General features: G+C 48.2%; 1 protein-coding gene across 4 annotated transcripts; it reads right to left on the bottom strand.

Moving 5' to 3' along the window:
- Window positions 1–1,821: 1,821 nt before the first annotated feature.
- On the bottom strand, window positions 1,822–24,884 carry LDHB (lactate dehydrogenase B). 4 transcript variants are annotated; one of them, XM_053405201.1, is made up of 10 exons: window positions 24,827–24,884; window positions 22,308–22,381; window positions 16,694–16,786; window positions 13,473–13,604; window positions 10,968–11,085; window positions 8,892–9,065; window positions 7,787–7,960; window positions 4,477–4,594; window positions 3,355–3,478; window positions 1,822–2,221 (listed from the first exon to the last, which is right to left on the bottom strand). In XM_053405201.1, the coding sequence occupies exons 4-10, from the start codon at window positions 13,596–13,598 to the stop codon at window positions 2,054–2,056; spliced, it is 1,002 nt and encodes a 333-aa protein (XP_053261176.1). In that variant the 5' UTR covers window positions 13,599–13,604; window positions 16,694–16,786; window positions 22,308–22,381; window positions 24,827–24,884; the 3' UTR covers window positions 1,822–2,053. The 4 variants fall into 4 exon arrangements, with proteins under 4 accessions (XP_053261176.1, XP_053261175.1, XP_053261173.1 ...); XM_053405200.1 differs by lacking the exon at window positions 16,694–16,786; XM_053405198.1 differs by lacking the exons at window positions 22,308–22,381; window positions 24,827–24,884 and adding an exon at window positions 17,771–17,848.
- Between the last annotated feature and the right edge of the window lie 2,887 nt (window positions 24,885–27,771).

Below are 27,771 nucleotides of genomic sequence, written 5' to 3'. Positions count from 1 at the left end.
AATGAAGCAAGTGGGAATACTGGTTTCACCATGATGTACACTTGCTTCCCTCCGACTTTTGCCCTCCTTCCGGGAGCATAAAAGGATGCTTTATCAAATCAGACCATGGGCCCATCTGGTTCAGTCATGTCCACATTGTATACAGAATCAGGTCCAACTCTCTGCAATGCAGGAATCAAAACTCTGGCTGGCTCTCCCAAGGTTTCAGGCATCTCCCTATCTGGAGATGCGCTGAACCTGGGCACTTTTGCATGCAAAACATGCTCTACTATTGAGCCACAGCCTCTTCCCCAGTTTATAAATACAACTGTATCCCACCCCACCTGCCAATTCTGTTTTATCTATCCAGGAGTTTTGTCACTGACTAATAAAGTATTTGTGAATCCCCTTTATCTGCAGTGAACAAGGCATAAATTCACCATTGTTGAGGTTCGGACAGGCCTTTTCAAAACAGGGTCAGAGAGAGGATTTATAGATCCTGGAGGAAATGACTCAGATTGTACTTCTTAACATGCACTGGCTGTCAAGTTTTCCTCTCTGCTTCATATGCTACTGGATCTTAGTGAAATAAGATTCATCTGTGAGACAATTTACAAAGCACCAACTCATAAAAATAGGTCACTGCATAACAGAACCATCAGATTAGCACAGGATTATAAAATACAGAGCAAATGACCATCACTGAATCAAATTAGTTCTCTAAAAACTCATGAGAAACACATGTTTTCAGCAGGAAGTCAAACAGCAAAATCGTAGATGCTGGTTTGCTATCAATGGGGGAAATACTGAAATACTGGTGCCGAGAGTTCACACGGAAACTAAACAAATATGGGTGGGGCTTCTCCAGAAGATCAGTGATCTGGCCTGTGCCTTAAGAGATAATATGGTCCTTCACTTTTTAAACTTACTCCTCCTCCTGACTTATGCTAGTCCTAGGCCAGGCACCCCCAAACTTGGCCCTCCAGCGGTTTTGGGACTACAACTCCCATCATCTATAGCTAACAGGACCAGTGGTCAGGGATGATGGGAATTTTAGTTCCAAAACAGCTGGAGGGCCGAGTTAGGGGATGCCTGGCCTAGGGTGTTTAGGGCTTTGTATGGTGTGGGCTTTATGGAGTGTTAGAGGGGAGGGCTAGTGCATCTGATGGGGGACACACTGTGTTCCTTTGGGGGCAGTTTGTCCACCTTTGGTCCCCACCCTGAACTCAGCTCTCACCTGTGGCTCCTAGAAACTGACCGGCTAAATCAAGTGAGAGTAGCTAAGGGGTCTCAAACCCTTGGTGAATTAGGGACATTCCCTGCATGCAAAGTAATCTTTTTCAGACATTTCAATTAACTTAACCAAAGTCTGTTGATTTCGTCTGTTGATTTCAACGGGTCTGCAGTGGTACCTCAGATTACAGACGCTTCAGGTTACAGACTCTGCTAACCCAGAAATAGTACCTCGGGTTAAGAACTTTGCTTCAGGATGAGAACAGAAATTGCACGGTGGCGGCACAGCAGCAGCCCCCATTAGCTAAAGTGGTACCTCAGGTTAAGAACAGTTTCAGGTTAAGAACGGACTTCTGGAACAAATTAAGTACGTAACCAGGGGTACCACTGTACTCGTGTATGAGTTAGTCACATACAACCCTATAGAAAAGCAGAAAATCAGCATCTTCTTGTAATATTAATCATCCGAATAATAATAATAAAAAATGCAAAGCTGCCAGATTGTAGATGCTTGGAGAATTCTATCCCCCAACCCCGTCATCACATACATAGAATCTGAATGCTGAGGTTTTGTATTATTTCTTTAAAAAAGAGCACCCACTGCAAGAATAGAGCACACACAAAAGAGCTGGTTTTATTTAGTTTGAAAAGGTCTGCGTTACACCAAGCACACATCTTAACCGTGGTGGGTGGAAACTTGTACGGTTTTGGGGTTGATTACTGGAAGCTCAGCTACGGAGATGCGCTAGAGAGGCTCGCGCAAAATTGCGGGGTCCAACTTTGAACGTTGGTTATCATTCTTGCTGCTGCTGCTACTGGTGGGAAGGTGGCCCTGCTAAGCCTACAGGTCCTTGATGTCCTTCTGGACGTTCCACAACGTGGTGGCACTCTTCTGGAGCTGGGCCACCTCGTCGTCCTTCAGCTTCTGGTTGATCACGCTGGTCAAGCCGACAGACCCCAGCACACAAGGCAGGCTCAGGAACACTTCGTTTTCAATGCCATACATGCCCTGCAAGTAAGATTTAAGAGAGAAGTTGGAAACTAGGAGATCCCTCTTAACACGTACTCTTGGCCCTGAGTGGGAAGGCTCAGGTGGCTTCCATGGCTGGAAGCAGCTTTCATCAGCTTGGGCTGATATGGCAGTTGTGACCCTAAGCTAAGAGACCTTTCTTCCATTTGTTTGTTTCACATTTATATACCGGTTGATTGTCGCAAACCCTTTCCGATATCCATGCACTAGCGACATCCTGTCAAAGAGCGAGCCAGCAGTAAATTGCACCATTCAAAGTTGGAGTTAACTCTATTAGCAAAAACACGAGTGTCAGCCCTAATGAGCACAACAGCTCATCCCTGGTAGGTCTGGTCCCATGAATCGGTTGATGAGACTGAAAGTCCCCGCCTCCCCATGGCCGTCTAAGTCCTCTCCTCTCTAGGGCTTTCTCCAAGCAATCAGAGACTGAGCCTGTGTGCAGCCTGCTACAGTTCCACTCATTTCAGCCCTCTTCTGGTTCTGGGAGAACAGGGGTGAGGGCACCCATGACTCTTCACCAACCTGACTCATCTCTGTCTCCTGGCCATCCTACTGCTTCAGCTTCTGCCTCTGATTCTGGATCTCTCTCTGCCACAGACTCTCCCACCTCACTAAGCCCTGTTACCTTTTCAGCTTCCGGCACCACCTCTTCCCAGTCTTCTCCCTTTTCTCCCTCTGACCACTCATTGTCGTCCCACCACCACTCCCTGTGCTCAGAGCAGTCTTCCTTCGGGGTTTCCCCAGCTGGTTGTCCCCACCGTTCCTCTGCCTCTAACCAGCCCACGGCACTTCCCTCCAACAAACTGATACAGAAGTAATATGGAAGAGGCCAAAGGAGTGCAATCAGGACCACAACTCCCATCTACTGAGTAAACCCAATCCTTGCCCCTGGTGAACCTAAACCTGCTCGCCCTGCAAGTGACGCAGCTGTTATGACCTACGCTGTTCTGCAAACACAGTCTTGCATTCTCCAAATCTACTGCACTGAGCACCCAGGAAATGAAAAAGGCGGAGGGGGAACTGTTCATCCCCATTTCTCCATTTCCTATCTGGAAGCAGGTACGAAATATAGCAAAGGACAGAGACACAACTAAGCTATTAACGTTCCTTACCTTTACCATGGTGGACACTGGGTGAACTCGGCAAAGGTTCCCGAAGATGGTCTCCAGTAGGTCAGCAACACTCAAGCCAATGGCCCAGTTGGTGTAGCCTTTCAGCTTGATCACTTCATAGGCACTACCAAAAACACATCGCAGAAAGCCCAGTTAGACCACGCAAAGTGGTTATGAAAGATAGCAAGGAAACAGCGAAACATGGAAGTCCCGCTAAAGGAGGAGACACTCTAGTACAGAGGTGGGAACTTCTGCCCTATGAAACAAATTAGGCTTGTCAGTTCTCCCCGTCTGGCCTGCAAGGCTGTTTTGGCCAAGCCACAGCCACCTACCTGCCCCTCACCTGTGAAGGGCAGGTAAAGAGGAGGCAGGGCTGTAAGGGAGCTTCCACCTGAAAAGTGCTTTGCAAGCCCCAACCACCAGCTGGTTGGCGGGGCTTGCAAAGCACAGCGTCTCTGCCTGAACATTTTGAGGACGTCGTTATGACGTCAGGTGACTGGCAGCTGGGCAACTCCTCTTTAGCGGGAGGAGGGTGGGGGAGATAAAAGATTCAGCCCACTGCCCAGATCCAGATCCACCTCTGCTCTAATCGAAGGTGTGGGGTATGTATGTGCATGAAACTTCAGGTTTAAATCAGTTAGTAGGCATGAAATTTTGAATGGCACATGTCTGAAATATGAACAACCAAATCTCCACTAAAAATGTGTGGCCCCATTCCAACCAGGCTCAGAACCCACTTTGTATCAGGCCTGGAGCTGGCAGGTGACAGTCTTGGGCACCACCAACACCTACAGTCTCTCTATCCTGACCACCCCCCTTTTAAAAACTCATTGCAAAGCAACAACTAAGCAGTTGTTCCCAGACAGCCCGTACTGCTTCTCTCCACGCCTGGGGGAACCAGGAGGTATCACTTTGAATTAACAATTTTGCCTGATTATGTACTCCAGAGAACTCAAAAACCGCTCAGTTTTGGTGATAAATGTACTGACCATGGATTTTGGAGGTTTCAAGTTTGCTGAGACTGTCTTTTACCCAGATCCCTCATACACACATTCAAGAAAGCAACCCTCGTAAAGACTGATGTTGTGTCTGCCATCCTCGGTCATTCCCAACGCACCATACCTGTCAACCACCTCCTTATGGACTTGCTTCCAGCCCTCTGGATCTTGGTCAGTCCCCATGTCAGGGTTTAGCTGCTGGAGAGAAACACCTGCGACGTTAACCCCACTCCAGACAGCCACTGCAATGACAAGAAGAGCCCAGGTTATGATAGGTGGTTGGTTCCCTGTTTAAAGGTAAAGGGACCCCTGACCGTCAGGTCCAGTCGTGGCCGACTCTGGGGTTGCGGCGCTCATCTTGCTTTATTGGCCGAGGGAGCCGGCATACAGCTTCCAGGTCATGTGGCCAGCATGACTAAGCCGCTTCTGGCGAACCAGAGCAGCGCACAGAAACGCCGTTTACCTTCCCGCTGGAGCGGGAACCTATTTATCTACTTGCACTTTTAACGTGCTTTCATTATTATTATTATTGGTTCTGGAGGTTCCAGGATAAATCCCTGGCTGCTGGGTTATGTTTAGCCTGGAAAGGAAGACACTGAGAGCTATGGTAGCCATCTTCAAATATCTCAAGGTCTGTCACATGGAAGAGGGAGCAAGCTAGTTTTCTTCTGCTCCAGAGGGTAGGACCCAAACCAACGGATTCATGTTACAAGAAAGGAGATCCTGGCTAAACGTCAGGAACAACTTTGGGACAGCAAGAGCTGTTTTGACAGTGGAACGGTCTCCCTCGACAGGTGGTGGACTCTCCTTCCTTGGAGTTTTTTAAGCAGAGGTTGGATGGCCATCTGCCATGGATGAGATTCCTGCATTTCAGGGGGCTGGACTAGATGACCCTCAGGGTCCCAACTCCACAGTTCTACGGTTCTATATCCTATTGGGCTGGGAATGTCCCGTCTGAAGCCCCTGGGGAGCTGGGCTAGACAGACCAATGGTCTGACTCACTATAAGGCAGCTCCCTTCCTATGTTCACATATACTGGGGCTTATAGCTCAGAGGCAGAGCCTCTGCTTTGCATTCAGAAGATCTCAGGTATAACTAGGAATGCCCTGTTTGTAATCCTGGAGAGCCACAGCCACGCAATGCTGAGCTAAGCTCAACGCTCTGACTTCTGACGCTAAATCCTTCGAAGACAGAGGTCCTGTGGCTGGGACGGGACGATATGGGATTGGGGGGGCAACTCCCATCTCTTGCGGGGGCGCAGTTAGTGCCAGCACCGTCCGTTAAGAGTTTGGGTGTAATCTTCGACACCTCCCTTTCCATGGAGGCGCAGATTGCAGCTATAACAAAGGCGGCATTTTTCCATCTCCGCCAAGCTAAGCAGTTGGCTCCTTACCTCTCTCGCCCTGACCTAGCCACTGTGATCCACGCGACGGTCACCTCCAGACTGGATTATTGTAACTCGCTCTACGTGGGGCTGCCCTTAAGACTGACCCAGAAACTCCAGCGGGTGCAGAATGCTGCAGCGAGACTCCTTACGGGGTCTTCGCTGCGAGATCACATTCATCCGGTGCTATATCAACTGCACTGGCTCCCGGTGGAGTACAGGATCAGGTTTAAGGTGCTGGTTTTAACCTTTAAAGCCCTATACGGCCTTGGACCCTCGTACCTACGGGACCGCCTCTCCTGGTATGCCCCACAGAGAAACTTACGGTCTTCAAATAAAAATATCTTGAAGGTCCCAGGCCACAGAGAAGTTAGGCTGGCCTCAACTAGAGCCAGGGCTTTTTCGGCTGTGGCTCCGACCTGGTGGAACACTCTGTCACAAGAGACCAGGGCCCTGCGGGACTTGACATCTTTCCGCAGGGCCTGCAAGACAGAGCTGTTCCGCCAGGCCTTTGGCCAGGGCACAGCCTGACTCCCTCCCTCGGCAATCTTCGCGGAGCTCTGGCCCAATGGTGGCCAGTGGCTTGAATTTAATTAATTTTATAATGAATGATTTTAGAGTGTTGTTTGTGTTGTACTTTTGTATTGTTTTATTGTTGTTAGCCGCCCTGAGCCCAGCTTCGGCTGGGGAGGGCGGGATATAAATAAAATTTATTATTATTATTATATTATTCAATGCCATCTTCCGATGTTCTGTACCATTCAAATAAATGATACTTTATTCGCTCTGGCTACTGTCCAAAGGCACGCACGTGTGTCTGTACAACACAGAAGGGACTGGGAACTCAAGAAGTCCAACTAGGGATCTCCGCTCCCCCCACTATAGTTGATTTCATCTCTCACGGCCGTGTTTGAACTATTTTCAACAATGGGTTGTTTGCTTTCCTTGCTTAATGTTAACTGCTTTGGGCAGGAAAAGAGGGATGCACAGATCTGCTCCATAAATAAGCACAGGAAAAAATGATTTATAAGCTCAGCTATCGTCTCCCGTGATTCGCGACCGGTCTCCGGGGATTCAGGCAAGAGTCCTTCGCATCATCTGGCAACGTTTTAACAGGAGATGCTAAGGAATAAAACCGGAACCTCCTCAAACACTGAGCTATGGCCTTTCCCCATGAAATAAAAAATTAAGGGGGGGGGGACATCCTTTGCTTCAATTTCTGGCACTTCTTGTTAAAGTGGGGCCCAGCAGGATTTCAGCCCTGCCTGGACCTCTGAGGTCTCCTTGTGGCAGGGGAAGCAGGACTCTCCTCTGTAAGACCCTCACACGACCAGTGACCATGAGGTCTCAAGATACGGTAGCCACAAGGCTGGAGGACTCCACACTTGTTTACTGATTTCCTGGCTGGATCTCACCCCTTGCCCCCATCTCCTCCAGGAGCAGTCAGAAGAAAGCTTTCAGGATTGCCAATTAGCCACACATGACTCTACCTCGGAGGAGGGGGCAAGCTTGTGAAATCGCCTGCTTGGATCAGGGCCTGGCTCAGAACCAGGAAGGGATGGAGCCTCGACTTCAATATAGCCTGAAGCTCTAGTTTCCAACCCTCTGTGAACTGTGTAACACAGTGGTTCTCAACCTGCGGGTCCCCAGATGTTGTTGGACTACAACTCCCATCATCCCTGAGCTCTGGCCTTGCTAGCTAGGGGCGATGGGAGTTGTAGTCCCAAAACATCTGGGGACCCACAGGTTGAGAAAGGTTGGAACAAGTCACAAAGATGGACCACCTCTCTTCCCCCCCAAAGCAGCTGGGAGTACAGAGCTAGTCTAGAAAGACTCCATATACAACAGCTTCAAATGTCCCCCAACCCAGCAGTGTTCTTCTTTTCTTGGGTTGCCGGATGCTGCTGTTGGACTACAACTCCCATTATCCCTGATCATTGGGCCAAACAGGTTGTGGGTGATGGGAGTTGTAGTCCCCCGCACTTGGGGACCCAAGGTTGCAGAACGCTGCCCTACGGGATCGCTGCAAGTTTCGGAAAACGCCGCTCACCGCTGGAATCGCCGTGTTCTCCCAGGATCCAACCGTGACAGCTGGTGGGATGGACGCCCAGCTTTTCGGCCATCAGGAAACGGAAGCGAGCCGAATCGAGGTTGCAACCGCTGCCGATGACGCGGTGCTTAGGCAGGCCGCTCAGTTTCCACGTCACGTAGGTGAGGATATCCACTGGGGAAAGGAGGAGAGAGAGGATGAATGGCTGGTGCACTCAAGAGTCAACTCTCTGGCCCCAGCTGCACTGCACGTTTAAAGCGCTATGATACCACTTTAAACAGATATGGCTTCCCACAAAGAATCCTGGGAGCTGTAGTTTGCTAAGGGTGCCAAGAGTGGTTAGGGGACTCCCATTGCCTTCACTGATGCTCAAGATGCGGAATGTCCCAGGAACAAGCCAGTGCCACACTCTCACAAAAAGGTAAAAGACCCCTGGATGGTTAAGTCCAGTCAAAGGCAACTATGGGGTGCAGTACTCATCTCGCTTTCAGGCCGAGGGAGCCAGCGTTTGTCCACAGACAGCTTTCCAGGTCATGCGGCCAGCATGACTAAATCGCTTCTGGCACAACGGAACACCGTGATGGAAACCAGAGTGCACGGAAATGCCATTCACCTTCCTGCCACAGCAATACCTATTTATCTACTTGCACTGGTGTGCTTTCGAACTGCTAGGTTGGCAGGAGCTGGGACAGAGCAAAGGGAGCTCACCCCGTCACGGGGATTCAAACCACCAACCTTCTGATTGGCTAGCCCAAGAGGCTCAGTGGTTTAGACCACAGCGCCACTCCTGTCGATAATCAACGCAAAGAATTTTAAGCAAGCCTTCCACCACAACCTTGCCCCTTCCATGTTTGCCGCAAATTGATGGGGAGTTGTAACACAAAAAACCAGCAGAGCACGAGAAGAGGGAAGGCTGGCTTAAGCAAAGATGCCAGGATCCAAATTTATTTCTTGTTTACTGAAGCAGCTGCCTTGTGCATCTGGATTTGTCTGGATTGCAACCAGGCTCTGGAACTAGACTGGCAGTGAGTGCAAGAAACATTTCAGACATAGAAAAGGCCATGATCTAGCTACGGGGGCTGCTCTAACTGCTAGCCCAATTTACCTGGGTTCGAAACCACCAGGATGATGCAGTCCGGACTATGTTTCACAACCTGTGGGATAATGAACTTGAAGACATTCACGTTCCTCTGGACCAAGTCAAGGCGAGACTCCCCTTCCTGCTGGCGGACTCCGGCGGTCACCACGACAACCTTGGAATTAGCGGTGACCGCGTAATCTGCAGGCAAAAATGTAACCGAGACGTTATCAGGAGCCAGGGCAATGTTCTGCGGCCTTCCAGAAGTTGTCAGATGACAGCTCCCATCATCCCCAACTGACGAACTGATGGGAGATGGAGTTCAACAACATCTGGAGGCCCAACAGCTGGGTGTCAAATAGGAACCAGGGGGAAGGCAGGTTCAAATTCCCACTCAGCCCTGAAGTTCATTATGACACTTTGGGACAAGCCACTATTTCTTTAAAGGTAAAGGGACCCCTGATCATTAGGTCCAGTCGTGGCTAACTCCGGGGTTGCGGCGCTCATCTCGCTTTATTGGCTGAGGGAGCCAGCGTACAGCTTCCGGGTCATGTGTTCAGCAGGACTAAGCCACTTCTGGCAAACCAGAGCAGCGCACGGAAACGCTGTTTACCTTCCCGCCGGAGCAGTACCTATTTATCTACTTGCATTTTGATGTGCTTTCAAACTGCTAGGTTGGCAGGAGCTGGGACTGAGCAACGGGAGCTCACCCCCGTCGCAGGGATTCGAACCGCCAACCTTCTGATCGGCAAGTCCTAGGCTCTGTGGTTTAACCCACAGCGCCACCCGTGTCCCTTAAGAGTTTGGATTTGATATCCCGCTTTATCGCTACCCGAAGGAGTCTCAAAGCGGCTAACATCCCCCCTTCCCTTCCTCCCCCACAACAAACACTATTTATTTAAAAGCATTTATAAACCACTTTACACATAAATACTAAAAAAAATAATCAAAGTGCGTACAAAATAAAAATAATAAACATGTGTTATCATTACATTTATTATCGGCCCTTTACCAGTTGGTCCCAAGGTGGGTTATCATTAAATTTAAAAAGTTTGAATATGCTGCAGTTACAGGAATAGGCGGAGCCCTGAAAACACACATCTTGAGTGTCAAAGGGCAGAGTAAACAGGTGTGTCTTCTGCATATGCCAAAAGTTACACAATGAAGGTGCCGGGCGCACCTCTATGGGGGTGGGAATTCCACATCTCAGCGGATGCCACAAAGAAAGCCCTTTCACAATCTATCATCCCCCACAAACTTCTGCGGGAGTTGGAACTACAAAGGCGGCTCCATCTCCTGATCTTAACACCCAGGAGCGACCATAAGGAAAGAAGCGGTCTTCAAGATCTTTGTGGCTTGGTCGTTTATATTGAAAACCAGGCAAGCAGTGGTATAAAAGCATATAAAAGCAGGGTTTTCGAGCAAATGAAAACTAAAAACAGTCCGGTCTTGTGCACCGGGGAAAGCCTGTGCAAAAACAGACGCCTTTGCTGTCTCTCAAGCTACTTCACCAGGTTGCTGACAGGATACAGAAGACAGCAGGGAGACTCACATACATCAGCCTGGACTCTGTGCAGGAGCTTGCCCAGGATATAAAAGAAGCAGGCGAACAGGCGTTGAAAGGGCTGAGGCCCTCCTTTCCACCCACAAGAATAATGAATGTTATAATGGACTGCATAACTGCATGTCCTGGCTATAGACAAAGGTCGCCTGTATGTTGAGATTCATAGTCCCTGTATCAGCTTACAAAGAAGTTCACAGAAGTTCTGCATTGCTGGTCTCGAGGGATGGGGAGCCAGGCCCCTCCTCTGAAACCGGCATAGAAACACAAGTTGCTAGCCTCTTAGGAGGTAGTTAAAAACAACAACCCTGCCTTCCATGAAGGAGACTGTTGGAGGACAGTGGTCTGTTCCTCCTCGCTCGCCTGCGTGGAATTTCTGATCACCTATGGCTGCCAGGCAAGTTGTGGCCTTCCACTCTTCAGTAGCTCAGGGAAAGCGGATTTCAAACATCTGTTTCCCAATGTGACCTGTTGAGCAAGGACATAAGTCTGGCTCTCCCCCACTGGGCTCACATGGTGGTAAGATATAATATAAAACCTACCCTTGCCCGCTATGATCTTATGTGTCTTAAGAAATAAGCTTCCATGCTGAAGATCCATCATTTCTCCCTTCAGTTTGTCTTCCAGGACATCAACCAATGCAAGCTCATCGCAGAGACCCTGGCAGCGAAGGTGGGGGAAAAACCACAAGTGTTAAGTATATGAATGATGATGATGTACCCCGGCCATTTGACTGGGTTGCCCCAGCTGCTCTGGGACACTCCCAACATAATATACAGAAACACAACACCACAGCGGAACATCATACATTTAAAGTGTCCGATACTTCCCTTGGACTGCCTTCAGATATTTATGCAAGGTTGTATAATTATTTATCTCATGCAAGGGACAGTGTTTGTGCGCTTCCAATATTTCTAATCACAGGTCTAGAGGAAGTCCATCCTGCGTCCAAACAGCACCCAAGCCTTCTTGCGTTATAGCAGAGAGGAGAAATATTTATACAGTGGACGCTCAGGTTGCAAACGTGATCCATACGGGAAATGCGTTCGCAACCCGCGTCTGCGCATGCATGGGTTGAGATTTGGCGCTTCTGCGTATACGCAAAGCGTGATTTAGTGCTTATGTGCATGCGCGAGCGCCGAAACCCAGAAGTAACCTGTTCTAGTACTTCCGGGTTTCGGCGGTCTGTAACCTGAAAAAACACAACCTGAAGCGTCTGTAACCTGTCTGTATGACTGTAATATAATGTAATGTAATATTGTACCAGCAAAAAAGTGGTACCAGTCCTGACTTGATTCGCTTTAGGTTAAGTTAAATCCAGGGTTTGCTGTCCTACCACAGATGCCCATGACTGCTGCCCTTGACACCTTGGTCAGCTAATGTGAAAAGGGACTCCGTGCACATATGATCATCAGGGAAGGAGCCGTACAGAACAGAGCCTCTTCTCAGCCTGGTCAAATTTGTGCAAATTTGGTAGCCCACTGAGTTGTCCAATTGAATGTTAATTACCAAAAAAAAAAAAAAAATAGCACCAAGAGAATAGACTTCATGCATCTCTATATATATTCAGAGAGTCATAGAATTGGGACCACAAGGGTCATATACTGCAACCCACTGCAATAATGCAGGAATCTTTTGCCCAACATGGGGATTTAACTCACGACCCCGAGACTCTCGTGCTCTACCAACTGAGCTATCCCAAGTCCTGGAATCGAATCATGTGGATTCTAGCCCTTGGAGCTTACAAAGCCAAGGATGGGGCTCCACAACTCCCATCAGAGCCCAGCCACCAAGGACGATGGGAGTTGTAGTCGAGCTGAAACACGAGGAACCCGTATGTTCTTCACACTGTCTGTTATATCGCTAAAGAAGCCCATCCATCACATTCCCCTTTTGCTGCAACAGGGTAACAGAGTAACCAGATGGTTCTGGACTCCCCGCTCCAATCTTCCCTAACCATTGGTCATGCTTGCTGGAGCTGGTGGGAGCCGGGAGCCTGCCAACGCCTAGATGTCACCATGTCAGCCCTCTTTAACTAACCAATACTCCATGGGTTGGCAAACTAAGGCCTGGGGGCCGGATCCAGCCCAATCGCCTTCTAAATCTGGCCCACGGATAGTCCTGGAATCAGCATGTTTTTACATGAGTAGAATGTGTGCTTTTATTTAAAATGCACCTCTGGGTTATTTGTGGGGCATAGGAATTCGTTCATATATTTTTTTTCAAAATATAGTCCGGCTCCCCACAAGGTCGAGGGACAGTGGACCAGCCCCCTGCTGAAAAAGTTTGCTGACCCCTGCGTTTGTCTCTTACAATGAAGTTGACTTAAAGGGAAGATGATGGAGCATCTGTTTTGCATGGTCCCAAGATTCTCCAGGTAGGATTGGGAATGGTCCTCATCTGAGATCCTGGAAAGCTGCTGCCAGACAGTGCAAATGAACTAGATGAACCCATGGTCTGACTCTGCACAAAGCAGCTGCCTGCATTCCTAACCGGAGAACCTGCATCTTGCTCCTCTAGATGTTGCTGGAGGACAGTTTCCACCATCCCTCTGCCCAGGGGTACCACTTGCATGGAAGAACCTATTAACCAGATTATTATTATTATTTTTGGTGGGGGGGGTCATAATTGCACTTAAAAAGGTAAAGGGACCCCTGACCATTAGGTCCAGTCGTGGCCGACTCTGGGGTTGTGGCACTCATCTCGCTTTATTGGCCGAGGGAGCCGGCATACAGCTTCCGGGTCATGGGGCCAGCATGACTAAGCCGCTTCTGGCAAACCAGAGCAGCGCACAGAAACACTGTTTACCTTCCCTCCGGAGCGGTACCTATTTATGTACTTGCACTTTGACGTGCTTTCGAACTGCTAGGTTGGCAGGAGCAGGGACTGAGCAACGGGAGCTCGCCCCGTCATGGGGATTCGAACCGCCGACCTTCTGATCGGCAAGTCCTAGGCTCTGTGGTTTAACCCACAACGCCACCCGTGTCCCTAATTGCACTTAGGTCTGGCCATTTATGCCACCCAAACACAGACACACACACACTGACCTTTTCCAGGACGCTGATGGCACAGGCCATCCCAACTTGACCAACTCCTACCACGGTGACTTTGTTGTTTGGCTTAGTGGCCGGCTGTGCCACGGGTGTGATCAGTTTGTCCTTGAGCGAAGCCATTTTTTGCTGCAAAAAAAGGAGAAACCAGATAGAACAGAGGTCAGTTTCTACCTTCTTGAAAACAACCAAAGCAAGGTCCTCAAGTGCTTTCAAAAGAAGACTCTAGCTCCTACCAAAATGCAGTTGAGAAATAAACAGGATGAGCTTGAGACTGACAAAACACAGCACGTGGCCACCAGACCAATTCATTTCTACCCATTTACGTTTGCCCTACAAATCTGCAACACCTGCCAGCAGTTTCTCAACGTGTGGTTGCGTAACGCCACAAATTGTGGAGTCTCAGCTGTTCCTTTTCATTTCAGTACCTCCCCATTTCATTTCAGTTCTGTCTTCCCTTCAAGGTCAGTGTTACACACAGGTCTTCTTCCCCTGATCCATTTTATTCTCACGATGACCCTGTAAGGTAGGTCAGGCTGAGAGATGATGGCTGGCCCATGGCTAAGCAGGGATTTAGAGCAGCGCTTCCCTTAGTCCCAGCCCAGCCACACAGGATCTTTTTTTTTTTGGCTCAGAAAATACTTCTTCAAGGCATTGCCATTAATTTTCACCAGTACAGAGGGCTTAAAAGGTGTTATAAGATGCAAAGCCTTAATTACATAACTATTAGTTTTATTTAAAGCTCACACCTTCCTCAAAAGGAGCCCAGGGTGGTAAACATATCAACACAATTAAAACAGAGAGAGAGAGAGAGAGAGAGAGAGAGAGAGAGTTTACAACTCCTGAAAACAACCACCTGCTCTCAAACTAATAATTTCAGGGTTGCCTTGGACAGAAACCTTCACCCATCAAATGCCTGTATAAACAGGAATGTTTTAAAACTTCTCCGAGAAGCTAATACTAAGGGAGGCTAGCACACCACACAATCCAATTTATACCCTTTCCTTAGCAATTCAGCTTCCCACGCTTAAAGTCATGATGTTTCTCCACCGACAATTTCCTACTGCCTTATACACGGTACTTATACATTTATTCATTTATTGCATCCTGACTATCCTTCCCTTGCTTATACAGTCATACCTTGGTTTTCAAACGCCTTGGGAGTCGAACGTTTTGGCGCCCAAACGATCGAAAACCGGAAGCAATTGTTCTGGTTCTTTGGGACCTGAACGTCCGAAGCGACTTCCATGGCTTCCGATGGAGCCAATCGGAAGCCGCGCCTTGGTTCCTGGACATTTTGGAAGTCAAACAGACTTCCAGAACAGATTCCGTTCAACTTCCAAGGCACCACAGTACTTCAAGACCTGCTCGCGATTTCATTTGGCTAGAATACTGCTTTAAATAGTCCGAAAGGAATTTCCATTCTTCCATACACCTTTCTTCGTTTTGGTCTCCTATTTTCACCATCAATCTCTCCACCTCCACAAAGTTCTTCAAAATCCGATCGTCTTTTCTTTGAACCTCGCTTTCTTCCCATTTCTGCACGTACAGAACTCTGGCTGCTGTGGTCACATACATAAACAATTTGACCATCTTTTGGGGGGACTTCTCATCCTATTTTTCCTATTAAGAATCCTTCAGGCTTTCTTGGGGAATAACGATTTTAAACATCTTTTTAAATTCATTATGTATCATTTCCCAAAAGCCAGTTGCTTTTTTACAAGTCCATATTTTTTTTAAAAAAAGGTCCTTTCTGCCTGCTGCCACTTCCAGAATTTATTTGACACAGTCTTATACAGGCTTCCTCAACCTCGTCGCTCCAGATGTTTTGAGACTACAATTCCCATCATCCCTGACCACTGGTCCTGCTAGCTAGGGATCATGGGAGTTGTAGGCCAAAAACATCTGGAGGGCCAAGGTTGAGGAAACCTGGTCTTATACATCTTGGCTAATTTACTCGGAGTTAGGTATCACCCATCTATCATTTTCATGTAGTTTTCCTTTAATGTATAACACGCCATAAATTCCAAATCTACTTTCCATAGCTTTTCCCACACTGCCGTATCAATAAAATGGCCCAAGTCCTTAGCCCATTGTATCCAGACTTAACCAGCTCATTCCCCCCCGCCCGATTCTCTTCCACCACTTTTACTGGTTTTCAGAGGCTTGGCTGCATAAATTCTGTCATAAGGTAGAAACTGTCTCTCATGCCTTGTTACGCTGTCGCTTCTACGGGGATATACGCTCGGTATTTATTACCCCTGCTATGCAAAAATCTCCAAATGAATCCGAATTTCAGTGTCTAAAATCCCTGGTAGAGTACAAGGATCCTGAGATCACGTTAAGGGTAGCCAAATTCTGTGCAATTGCCATAAAACATAGGGAACAAGCTGTGCTATCATAATGATTAAGGTTTTAAATGATAATTTTAGGTTATATGTTAGTGACTAGGTTTTAATTTATATATTTTTTAACGGTTGCTATATCTGTATTGTCCCTGTTATACCTAATTGCAAATTCAAATGTATCCCTATCGTGTTTTATGACTTCCTTGATATTGTATGTGGGCTGGAACTGGTCTGTGACCGAAATAATAAAATTCATTCATTCATTTTCTGTCATATTCAATTGCTAGTTGCTTTATCTTGCCCAAGGCAACCCAAAGTGACTTACAACCAAGCAAGCGAAAGCAAACACACTAACCCCAAATAAATATATTGGGGGGGGGATACATCAAAACCTTCCCACCCACTTCTAAAAGGCCACTGACAGAATTGTAGAGTTGGAAGGGACCCCAAGAGCCATCTAGTCCAACCCACTGCAATGCAGGAATAAATAAAGACCAATGGCCTGGTTGAAGAGGGTCAGTTTCACCTGGTGCCTATAAATATGTAAGGAAGGCACCAGGCGAAACCTCCCTGGGGAGAGCATTCCACAAACAGGGAGCCACCACAGAAAAGGCCCGTTCTCATGTTGCCACCCTCTCCTGAAGGCAGCACACAAGAAAGGGCCTCAGAGGATGAACGCAGAGTCTGGGTTAGTTCATATGGAGAGAGGCGGTCCTTGGGGTATATATTTGTTGAAATATGAAACAGCACATAAATTAATTAAACTAACTAAATAAACATATGCTGTTCAGTAAAGATTGCTTTTTAAAAAGTTGCATCAGCATTGCAAATCAGCCCGAATGTTACTATTCTGCAAACAAACAAACTTACTATTCCGCTGCGATCTGGCAGAGGGCGGGCAGACTGCTGAGTCCCGCCTCTAGTAGGAGGAGCTTCCTCTCCTGTGGCCCTGATTTTTTGCTCCTAAAAAGTAAGGGGAAATGTCTGTGCGTCTTCTGGAGTGAATGCGTGGTCCCTGGAGCCGAATTGCCCAGGGCAAAAAGCAGATTGTGCTTATATATATATGTATGTGTGTGTATATATATATATATATATATATATATATATGAAGAGGGAAGGGGGTGTTGAAACAAAGCTGCTGAGCAGCTGATCGGCAAGCGATTGGGAGGGAGATAAGGGACTCTAGAGATAAAGGAGGCTGCCTGGGATGGGGGAGGTAAAAGCCCATGGATCCTCAGGATTTTTGCACTGGGTCACCCCAAATTCACCATCAGGTCACATAGTATGTCCATGGCTACAGCCTGCACCAAAAAAATCACGCATCCACGTGGGGCCGCAATGGCACAAAAACATGGTTACAAAGCACAGATCCACATGGATCCTCAGGATTTTTGCATTGGGCTACCCCAAACTCAGGTACGCGGGTGGTGCTGTGGGTTAAACCACAGATCATAGGACTTGCCGATCAGAAGGTTGGCAGTTCGAATCCCCATGACGGGGCGAGCTCCCGTTGCTCGGTCCCTGCTCCTGCCAACCTAGCAGTTCGAAAGCACGTCAAAGTGCAAGTACATAAATAGGTACCGCTCTGGCGGGAAGGTAAACGGCGTTTCTGTGCGCTGCTCTGGTTCGCCAGAAGCAGCTTAGTCATACTGGCCAGATGACCCAGAAGCTGTATGCCGGCTCCCTCGGCCAATAAAGCGAGATGAGTGCCGCAACCCCAGAGTCAGCCACGACTGGACCTAATGGTCAGGGGTCCCTTTACCTTTACCCCAAACTCACCGTCAAATCACATATCATGTCTGTGGCCACAGCATGAACCACAAAAATCATACATCCACCGTTTCGTTCGGAATATTTATTTTCCTTGTTTTCCTCCTCTAAAAACTAGGTGCGTCTTATGGAGCAAGGAATACGGCAACTACAAAGCTGCTCTGCCCTCCTGCTTACCTTCTCTTGAGGGCTCCGATACGGAGGCCAACTGTTGCCGTCACTGTCGCTATCACTGCCGCTGCCGTTGCTATACGTGCTGAACACGTAAAGAAAGCAAGTGAAGTCACTCATACTGAACTGCCACTGGCTCTAACGCACCAAAGACATGCTGGCAACATAAGGAGCTGACAAGGTCCCTGCTCAGAAAGGCTTAGTCTACAGTAACAGACAAAACAGGAACGGGGGGAGAAGTCAAAGGCTGCGTATATCTCCTGCACGCTTCCAGCACAGGCGGCAGGAAGGGAGCCCACTGGGAACCCAAGCAATAGTTGGAAGAGACCCTGTGGGTCATCTAGCCCAACCCGCCCCCCCCTGAAATATGCTGACTTCCGTTCCTTTTAAAAAAAATAATTTTATAAGTTGTGTGTCCTTGTTGCTCAACTGGACCCTTTTGCATGATTTTGTATGTTTTGTGGCATTTGTGCATTGTGATCTGCTGTTATTTTATTGATTACAGATTAGTAATTCTTTATTGTAATTGATAAACTGCTAGATTATTATCTGATGATGTTTAATTTTACTGTTTCGTACTGGATCCTAATGGATTGTTGAGTATTGCTTTATTTGATAGAAGTTGTTTATTTTAAAGCTATTGTGGCTTTTTATGTAGGATCTGATTGTTACTATTAATTTTTTGATGTTTTATTATTATTTTTATGTGCGTTGGAAGCCGCCCAGAGTGGCTGTGGCAACCCAGCCAGATGGGTGAGGTATAAATAATTTATTATTATTATTATTATTATTATTGCTGTCTCAAACGGGGATCGAACCTGCAACCTTGGCATTATCAACACCATGCTCTGACCAGCTGAACTAGCCAGGCCGATTTCTGATCTCCATGTTGCATAGGATGCAGTTCAGTGGCTCTCAGGGGGGTGGGAAAGGGGGGGTCCTGGAAACTATGGCCAGGGGGTGGAACTCAATGGTAGAGCACATATTTTGCATTCCAAGTCATAGGTTTGATTCCCAGCATCTCCAAGATAAGACCATTGTCCAAAACCCTGGAGAACCACTGCCAGCCAGTGGAAAGCGATGGTGGAGGAACCTCAGCCTAGAGGCCAATTATTCTTGAATGTGACCCTCTAAGCATCTCTGTCTGGCCCTTAGGACCACCCCCCTTCTCCCACAGGCCACCCCTCTCAGCAGCCTGGCTATGCACCCTCCTCGAATGTTTCTGCCTGACTGGGATGTGTCCCTGAACTGTGACAGAATCGTAGGGTTGGAAGGGACCCCGAGGGTCATCTAGTCCAACCCCCTGAAATGCAGGAATCTCAACTATATCATCCATGGCAGAGAGCCATCCCTCTTGGCTTGGTGGAGATCTGTGCTTGTGTAGAACGGTCGAATTCAGGCTCCCTCAACCTCGGCCCTCCAGATGTTTCTGGCCTACAACTCCCATGATCCCTAGCTAGCAGAACCAGTGGTCAGGGATGATGGGAATTGTAGTCTCAAAACACCTGGAGGGCCGAGGTTGACGAAGCCTGGTCTAATTTTTGCATGGATGGGATGTGGCCTGCTGTACAAACGGTGGCCTTTGTTGATCCACCCATTTCCCCCCCTCTGTTCCCCTCCACCACTGGCAAGCAGCCCTCTGAAGATTGCCTAGGAGGGAATGTACCCCATAGGCTGTAAATAATAAATAATAATAATAATTTATTATTTATACCCCGCCCATCTGGCTGGGTTTCCCCAGCCACTCTGGGCGGCTTCCAACAGAATATTAAAATACAATAATCTATTAAACATTAAAAGTTTCCCTAAACAGGGCTGCCTTCAGGTGTCTTCTAAAAGTCAGATAGTTGTTTATCTCCTTGACATCTGGTGGGAGGGTGTTCCACAAGGCGAGTGCCACTACCAAGAAGGCCCTCTGCCTAGTTCCCTGTAACTTCGCTTTTGTAGTGAGGGAACCACCAGAAGGCCCTTGGCACTGGACCTCAGTGTCCAGGCTGAATGATGGGGGTGGAGACACTCCTTCAGGTATACTGGACCGAGGCCGTTTAGGGCTTTCAAGGTCAGCACCAACACTTTGAATTGTGCTTGGAAACAATTCAATAGGCTGGGCTGGTAGTGTTCAGCCTTTGCAGAAACAGTATTCCCCTTAACCCAGTATTCCCCTTAACCCAGACATGGAGGTCCCATCTGTTGGTCCAAGACCAACCAGTTGAAGTCCAACGGCGCACACCAGCGTTTCTCAATCCTGGGTCACAAGACGACATAGAATTGTAGGGACCCTGAGGGTCATCTAGTTCAAACCCCGGCCGTGCAGGAATTGGACTACAACACCCATCATCCCTGACTACTGGGGTCCTGCTAGCTAGGGATGATGGGATTTGTAGTCCAAGAACATCCAAGGACCCAAGGCTGAGACGGGCTGGTATAGGCAGCTCTGAACCAGACGGGCCAATGGCAGGACTCAAGGTAAGGCAGCCAGCGGCCAACACAGGAGGAATGAGGAGTACAGGATGATGCACACGTGTCTCTAAGGTATTCAAAAGCAGTCCTGCCACCAACTGGGACAGGAGAGAGCAGCCATTGTTGCTAGTAGCCACTGACAGCCACTGCCTAGGTTCTCTCTCAGCCAGGTGAAAATAACTAGGCCTCAAAGGGATGCCTCATTCCTTATCTTCCTCTGGTCTGGCGGCTCTCATTCCTTCCTCATTCCTAAGTTTTATGCTCAATAACAATAAGTATTACTCCTGCAACATTTCCCACCTCTCTTATGCCCTTCCCTGTTTTTGTGCATTTCTACTCCATCTCCCAACAGCCCCAGCCAGCAGAGTAAAAATCTTGCGGGCTCCCTCCTTGCCGTTCTTCAGGGAGTTGAAAAGCTTTTTCTTCCAACCAGTTTGGGGGAACAGACTGATCTTAACAAACGGAATTGCGCCATGCTGTTTTTCTGAAATTATCTGTATGTTTTTAATAGATTACATATAGTTTTAATTCTATGACTGTGTTTTTAGCTGCTCTTATTTTTATCTGTAAGCTGCCTGGAGTCCCTATGGAGGGGGGAGAGGCAGGGTATAAATAAATATAATAATAATAATAATAATAATAATAATAATAATAATCTGGAGGGCACCACATTGACGTCCCTTGCTCTGTTATAGAATTGTAGACCATACCGCAAATGTGCAGGGGTCATATATACCCCACCCAAATCCTCCACCCCCCACTATAAGATAAACCTCCATTCAGGCTGCAAAACTAGCAGCATCATGGACAGAAGGACAGCGCTGTTGGGCTATACCCCAGCTACTTGTTACAGGACCTATGGTAGCCACAACACGCCGCTTCGTTCCAGATTCACGTGGCCACTCGTTATAACAGCAGGCGCGCGCCTTGCAGGCTGTATCGCGCGATGCTCTTGCGCTCCAGCGCGCGCAGGATCCCGATCCTGGCCTGGGCAAGTCGGGCAGGATGCGGCCCGGCCTGGGCTCTCAGCGGGAAGCGTTTTCCACGCCTGCCTCACCCGATTCTGCTAAGAAAAGGTGGGTGTGCGCATTTCGCTGCCCCCCCCCCCGCCTAGGCACGTGATGCCTTTGCGCTCCTTCATTTTTTGGGGGGGCTCTTCCCTCTTGCAAAAAGGGATGAGCAGCCTCCCCCAGCGGATGCACCCCGTTTTGAACGCGCGCATCCCACCCCAAGTTGGCAGGGCCATTTCAAGCACCCGGGGAGATTCTGCTGTTGCAAAAAAAAATTAAAAAATTAACTGATTCCTTTCCCCTCCCGCTCTTTGGCAGAGCACATGCGAAGGCACGAGGAAAGGGGGATGGGGAGGCGCCGCGATGCGCAACAAGTTTTCTTTTCCTCCCCCGCGTCTTCCGCGATGGTTGCCTCTGTGGCCCGGCCTCCCTCCCTCCTCCTCCGCTGAGCCAAGGCCGGCCCGAAATCCTCTACCAGGAAGAATTAAAAATGCAACTCGCAAACCTTTAAAATGCAACAAGCCTGTCCCGGGGATCAAAAGGAAAAGGCGGAGCGGGAGGTGGGTAGATTGCGCCTCTAACCACTAGGCCACCGCTCCTCTGGGCGGAAAGAAAAGGCAGGGCAGGATCGTCCACCCGGAGCCTCTTTCCAACGCAAAGGAAAAAAACTACTCGCTTTTTACTTTGCATCAATCATTTTTGCTTTTTGTAAGTCTTTGATGCGTTTTGGAGAAATAAGGGCTATATATATATATTTGCAACCGCATTGACCTTTAGAAATAAGGGAGGGGGACACACGATGCAAAGCGGGAGGAAAAGATGGGGAGGGGGAGATGGCTCAAGATCTACCTCCAACCCCCCTTTCTCACATGCAGACACGCACACGCGAGCGCCAGGCCACGATGCGCAGGAGAGATCTCCCCTAACCGATCCCTCCCCACCCATTTGAAGCGCTTGAGTCCATCTTCCATTGCCAAAGGCTTTTGGGGGGATGGGGGGGGAGATGGAGGGCCATCCCTCCCCCCCAAAAAAAGAAAACCAAAGGATAGGTGCGTTTGCTATGTGATACCCACCTCCGGGGTTTGTTTGTGCGCCTAGGACCGGCTTAGCAGCAGCAAGAAGACGAGGAGCGCAGCTGAGGCACAGCCTGGATGGAGGAGGGGAAAGAAGACAATGTCAGCCGGGCAAGGGGAAGGAGGCGGATCCGGAGCCGCTCCGCGTCGCTTTCCTCGGGTTACGCTTTTGTGATTGGAAACCAGAGCCCCGCCCGCCCCCTCGGCTCGCGCAATCCTCTTCAAGGACGGCGCGCCAAGGGTGAAGCTGGTGCGCGCAGCCTCGGTCCTCCTTCCTCCAAATTCCTTCCTTTCTTCCACCTGCGCCTTGCCTCCCCAAAAAAGAGAGGAGAGAAACGACCACGTGGGTGCTTGCACCCAGGAGGACGGGGAGGTCATCGGGCCTCTGCTCACGCCATCAGCACCCCCCCCCCCATCATACAATGCAGCTTTGTTGTTCTGGCTCATTTTTATTTATTTATTCCGGCCTTTTCTCACCGGCAAAGCCAGAAGCGGCCTGCTAGATCTGCGCCTGCGGCTGTTGCAGACAAACATCTCGTGTTTGCCTTAAGACGCCTTAATTTATGGCGTCGGTTTTCGCAGGCTGCGTCTCATGAACTCGCCTGCGCCATATAGTTGCATCAATATTGTACAGTACTGCTTTAGCAGTGGGGAATCATGGGAAATGTAGTTTCCTAAGGGCGCAGACATCCCAGATCTACAGTTCCCACATGGAGCGCCATAATAAGGCTGCGGGCTTCAGAGATGCTACAGGACTCCCGCTTCACGTCACTTTTGCAGAAACAGACTAACAATGCAGCTAGTCCCTCTGGAGGTAGGAACTAGGAAGACTCCTGTGGCAGTTTAAAATACTATTTAGCAGCTTTTTACTGTAGCTTGAGCTTTGAAGGATACAGGAACTTTCGTGCCAATCAATCTTTAAGATGCCACAAGAGTCTTCCATTTGTGCTACAACGGGCTTATTTATTCAGTGTGAGCACCTTGAATTGAGTCCAGGAACAAACGGGTTATACGAGTTCTAAATTAAATGCTAGCCGCTAATCTGGCTGCAGCATTTTGCACCAGTTGAAGTTTTCAAGTTGTTTACAAGGGGAGCACCACGCAGAGTGTAGTGCGGTAATCCAAACTAAAAGTTCACGCTGATCAGCTGATTGGTGGTAACTTTTAACCACTGCTTGGATCAGCTTGGGCCTTCCCTTTGCAGCTTGGCTGGAACGCAAGGCATGCTGTAAAGGAAAACGGGCTACCTGAAGCCAAGGTGATGCCAGGTGACTGACAGGTGGGCATGGGGGGGCAGAGGAACCCAGGATCCAACCAACTGGCTGAAAAAAGTTACCAGTCCCTGCTGTACATGCCTGTTTCCACATGCCCCTCTGCAACCTTCCAGATCTAGGGCCTTTTTGGGGAAAGTGGGCCTTTTTAATATCTATGCAACAGACTGAAATCAACAGGTGTCTTGACATCAAAGCAAGTCAGAGAAAAAGGTTGCACCTTTGAAAGTTAGTTGTTTGAGACTGAAGTTGGGACTTTTAATATGCGTGGGAGCTCTTCCACTGAATCATGTGCCACCAAACTGGTATTCTGCACATCTTCTGTTGCAGTTCCCCCCCCCCCCCCATTCTTATATGCCAATATTTCATGCAGTAAGAAAACTGAGACGATATGCAGAGGGACAACTTGTGCAAGTTTCTCCCCCAAGGCTGGCTGACCCCAACCAGCTGCCCAGCCTCTTGGGGGTCTACAGTACAGGGGATAAATATCCTGTTACCCAGAGGAGCCGCACTGCTACTTATCCCAAATGTCCTTCAAATTAAAATCCTGGCACCAGCTGTCAGGATGCAGGGAATTCTTCGAGAGAATAAACACCACTGCAGGAACCCCAGCAGGCACAAATTTCGCACTGCAAAACTAGTTCGTGTTCCAATTTGGCTGGAGTCTTTGCTCACAACAGCAAAACTTGGAGCAGGTATGGCACATCTACGTAGGCAATCGATTTGGGAGTATCTCCAAAGGCTTTAAACCATTTTGGGTGGATTTTGCTTTGTTTTTAATCCTTTTTTATACTGTTCTTAAGAATGCTGTCATGAGAGGTTGAGTAGGCAGAGCTTGATTCTGAAAAAGTTAAGATTCCCGAATTTGGGAGACCCCTATAATTTTCTCTGTGCCTCGCTTCCAGGTGTGTAGGTGACATCTGGCAGATGTTCAGTGCTGCGGCAGAAGCACTCTGCACATGCCCAGATGTCCTTTCCTTTATTGCACTTCGTATATTTTTAATTTTTTATTAATACAAACACACAGAAAAGATAGCAAAAGTGATGTGTAACAGATAAAAATGCTTCTAGAACTAGAAAAAACAAAACACAGGTGCAATGGGGAGGAAAACCCAGAAAACAACTGAGAATACCATACCACATTCAACTGGAAATATATATTCTGCATGCTTATGACAGCTGGGTAGGTGGAGATAACTTCAAGGCCAACAGGACCTGCAAGAGCTTTTGACCTTTTGTTTTACTTACACCACTTATGTGCTCTGCAGAGTCCTTGGCATGGTGGTCAGTCCAGCCCTGGTGTGTGCTGCAAGCAGAGAGCAAGAATCAGTACGGTGCCTTGAAGCAAGATGCATGCAGATGACTCAAGCAAGAATTACCGGGGAAGGCAGTGCCGAGTCATTAAGCAATCTGACTGTAAGGGGGGGAATTCCTTGCTGGTGACAAACAAGGTGATGAACCAGATTCTGAGCAAAATCCAAACCCATGCTCTGCGTCACCCATGGGAAATCTGGGGGCATGCAAAGCTTGGTGACCCCACTTGTGGTGGAATTCCTAGCAGTGCTACACTGCTATCAACCTATTCTGCTAGCCAGGTTTCACTTGGGTATTGGTCCAAATTAGGAGAAAACAAGCCAAGCTGAATGTTTCTTATGAATAATCCTAGGCAAAGTATAAGAATCACTAGAAGTGGCCTTAGCAATATACCGTATTTTTTGCTCTATAAGACTCACTTTTTCCCTCCTAAAAAGTAAGGGGAAATGTGTGTGCATCTTATGGAGCAAATGCCGGCTGCGCAGCTATCCCAGAAGCCAGAACAGCAAGAGGGATTGCTGCTTTCACTGCGCAGCGATCCCTCTTGCTGTTCTGGCTTCTGAGATTCAGAATTTTTTTTTTTCTTGTTTTCCTCCTCCAAAAACTAGGTGCGTCTTGTGGTCTGGTGCATCTTATAGAGCGAAAAATACGGTAGTCTGTCTAATTCAGTATCTTGTTTTAAGACTACTACTACTACTACTAATATTTTAATAATAATAATATATTATTATAATATAATATTTTTTATTATTTTTATTTATACCCCGCCCTCCCCAGCCAAGACCAGGCTCAGGACGGCTAACAACCAATAATAAAAACAAGTTGATTAAAATACAACTTAAAAAACAAGATTAAAATACAACATTAAAACATTAAAATGCAGCCACTTCACAGGAGGAGAAAGGAAAAAAGAAAGAGGGGGAGTGAATCAAATTGATTCTAAGCCAAAGGCCAGGCGGAATAACTCTGTCTTACAGGCCCTGCGGAAAGAAATCAGATCCCGCAGGGACCCGGTCTCATGAGACAGAGCGTTCCACCAAGCCGGAGCCAGAGTTGAATAGGCCCTGGCTCTGGTTGAAGCCAATCTAACTTCCTTAGGGCCTGGGACCTCTAGGGTGTTGCTATTTATGGACTGTAAGGTCCTCTGTGGAGCATACCGGGAGATGCCACCCATCTGATAGGGTTCCCCCAGCCACTCAACTAATTATTAAAAACACAATAAAACATCAAACATTAACAACTTCCCTATACAGGGCTGCCTTCAAATGTCTTATAAAAGTCAAAGAGTTGTTTATCTCCTTGACATCTAATAGGAGGGCATTCCACAGGGCGGGCAACACTGCCGAGAAGGCCCTCTGCCTTGTTCCCTGTAACCTCACTTCTCACTGTGAGGGAACTGGCAGAAGACCCTCGGAGCTGGACCTCAGTGTCTGGGCGGAACAATGGGGGTGGTAATGCTCTTTCAGGTATACTGGACCAAGGCCGTTTAGGACTTTAAAGGTCAGCACCAACACTTTGAATTGTGCTCGGAAGCTTGTCGTTGTTTAGTGTTTAGTCGTGTCCGACTCTTCGTTACCCCATGGATCAGAGCACGCCAGGCACTCCTGTCTTCCACTGCCTCCTGCAGTTTGGTCAAACTCATGCTGGTAGCTTTGCGAACACTATCCAACCATCTGTCACCCCCTTCTCCTTGTGCCCTCAATCTTTCCCAACATCAGGGTCTTTTCCAGGGAGTCTTCTCTTCTCATAAGGTGGCCAAAGTATTGGAGCCTCAGCTTCAGGATCTGTCCATCCAGTGAACACTCAGGGCTGATTTCATTCAGAATGGAGAGGTTTGATCTTCTTGCAGTCCATGGGACTCTCAAGAGTCTCCTCCAACACCATAATTCAAAAGCATCAATTCTTCGGCCTTCTTTATGGTCCAGCTCTCACTTCCATACATCACTACTGGGAAAACCATAGCTTTAACTATACTATGCTACCCCTTCATGGATCACTGCCTTCCCCTTCATGGATCACTGCCTTGTCGTGGCAAAGGGCTTGAATAACTGAGAGAAGCTATGAGCTGTGCAGGGCCACCCAAGATGGACAGGTCATAGTGGAGAGTTTTGACCAAACGTGATCCACCTGGAGCAGGAACCGGCAAGCCACTCCAGTATCCCTGCCAAGAAAACTCCGTGGACAAAGACAACCGGCTCGGAAACGTACTGGGAGCTAATGTAGCTCCTTTGGGACCAGTGTTATACGTTCCTGGCAGCCGCTCCCAGTCTAGCTGCCGCATTCTGAATTAAAGGCCAGGCTCTCGTCCATCATTCTGTTCTCTCAGTGGCCAATGAGATGCCTTTGGGAAGCCCACCAGCAGAAAAAAAGGAACACAAAGGCCACTAGCAGAAGCCCATCAACCCACGCTAACATGGTCCATGGTCAGGGATGATGGGAGCTAGAGTCCAGCAACGTCATAAGAATATAAGAAGGGCCTGTTGGGATCAGCTCAGTGGCCCATCTAATCTCACAGGGGCTAGTCATATGCCTGGTGGAAACATGGAGGGACACATTTCCTAACTTAGACAACATCTGTATCTGAGGGGCAGATTTAGCCCATACAGACAACCTTCCAGATGTTGTGGAACTGTAACTTCAATCAGCCCCAGCCAGCAACATCTGAGGGTCTCCTAACTCCAGTTCAGTTGTTTGGGCTAGTTTATGGAGCACAACAAACCTACCTCTTTTTTTCCTCCTTCCTCTCTCTCTCTCTCTGTCCCTCCCCCCCTGCTCCCCTTTGTCCTGTGTCCTGAACCGGACTTTTCATGATTTATGTGCCAGATGCTTTGTGATGCATGTGAGGCAAGGACAGCCATCCTGACGCATCACAATAGCAG

The sequence above is a fragment of the Podarcis raffonei genome, chromosome 10 (genome assembly GCF_027172205.1).
Source record: "Podarcis raffonei isolate rPodRaf1 chromosome 10, rPodRaf1.pri, whole genome shotgun sequence".
Taxonomy (NCBI): Eukaryota; Metazoa; Chordata; class Lepidosauria; order Squamata; family Lacertidae; genus Podarcis; species Podarcis raffonei.
The sequence above is the reverse complement of the archived record's forward strand: the minus strand, read 5'-3'. Positions and strand labels throughout refer to the sequence as shown.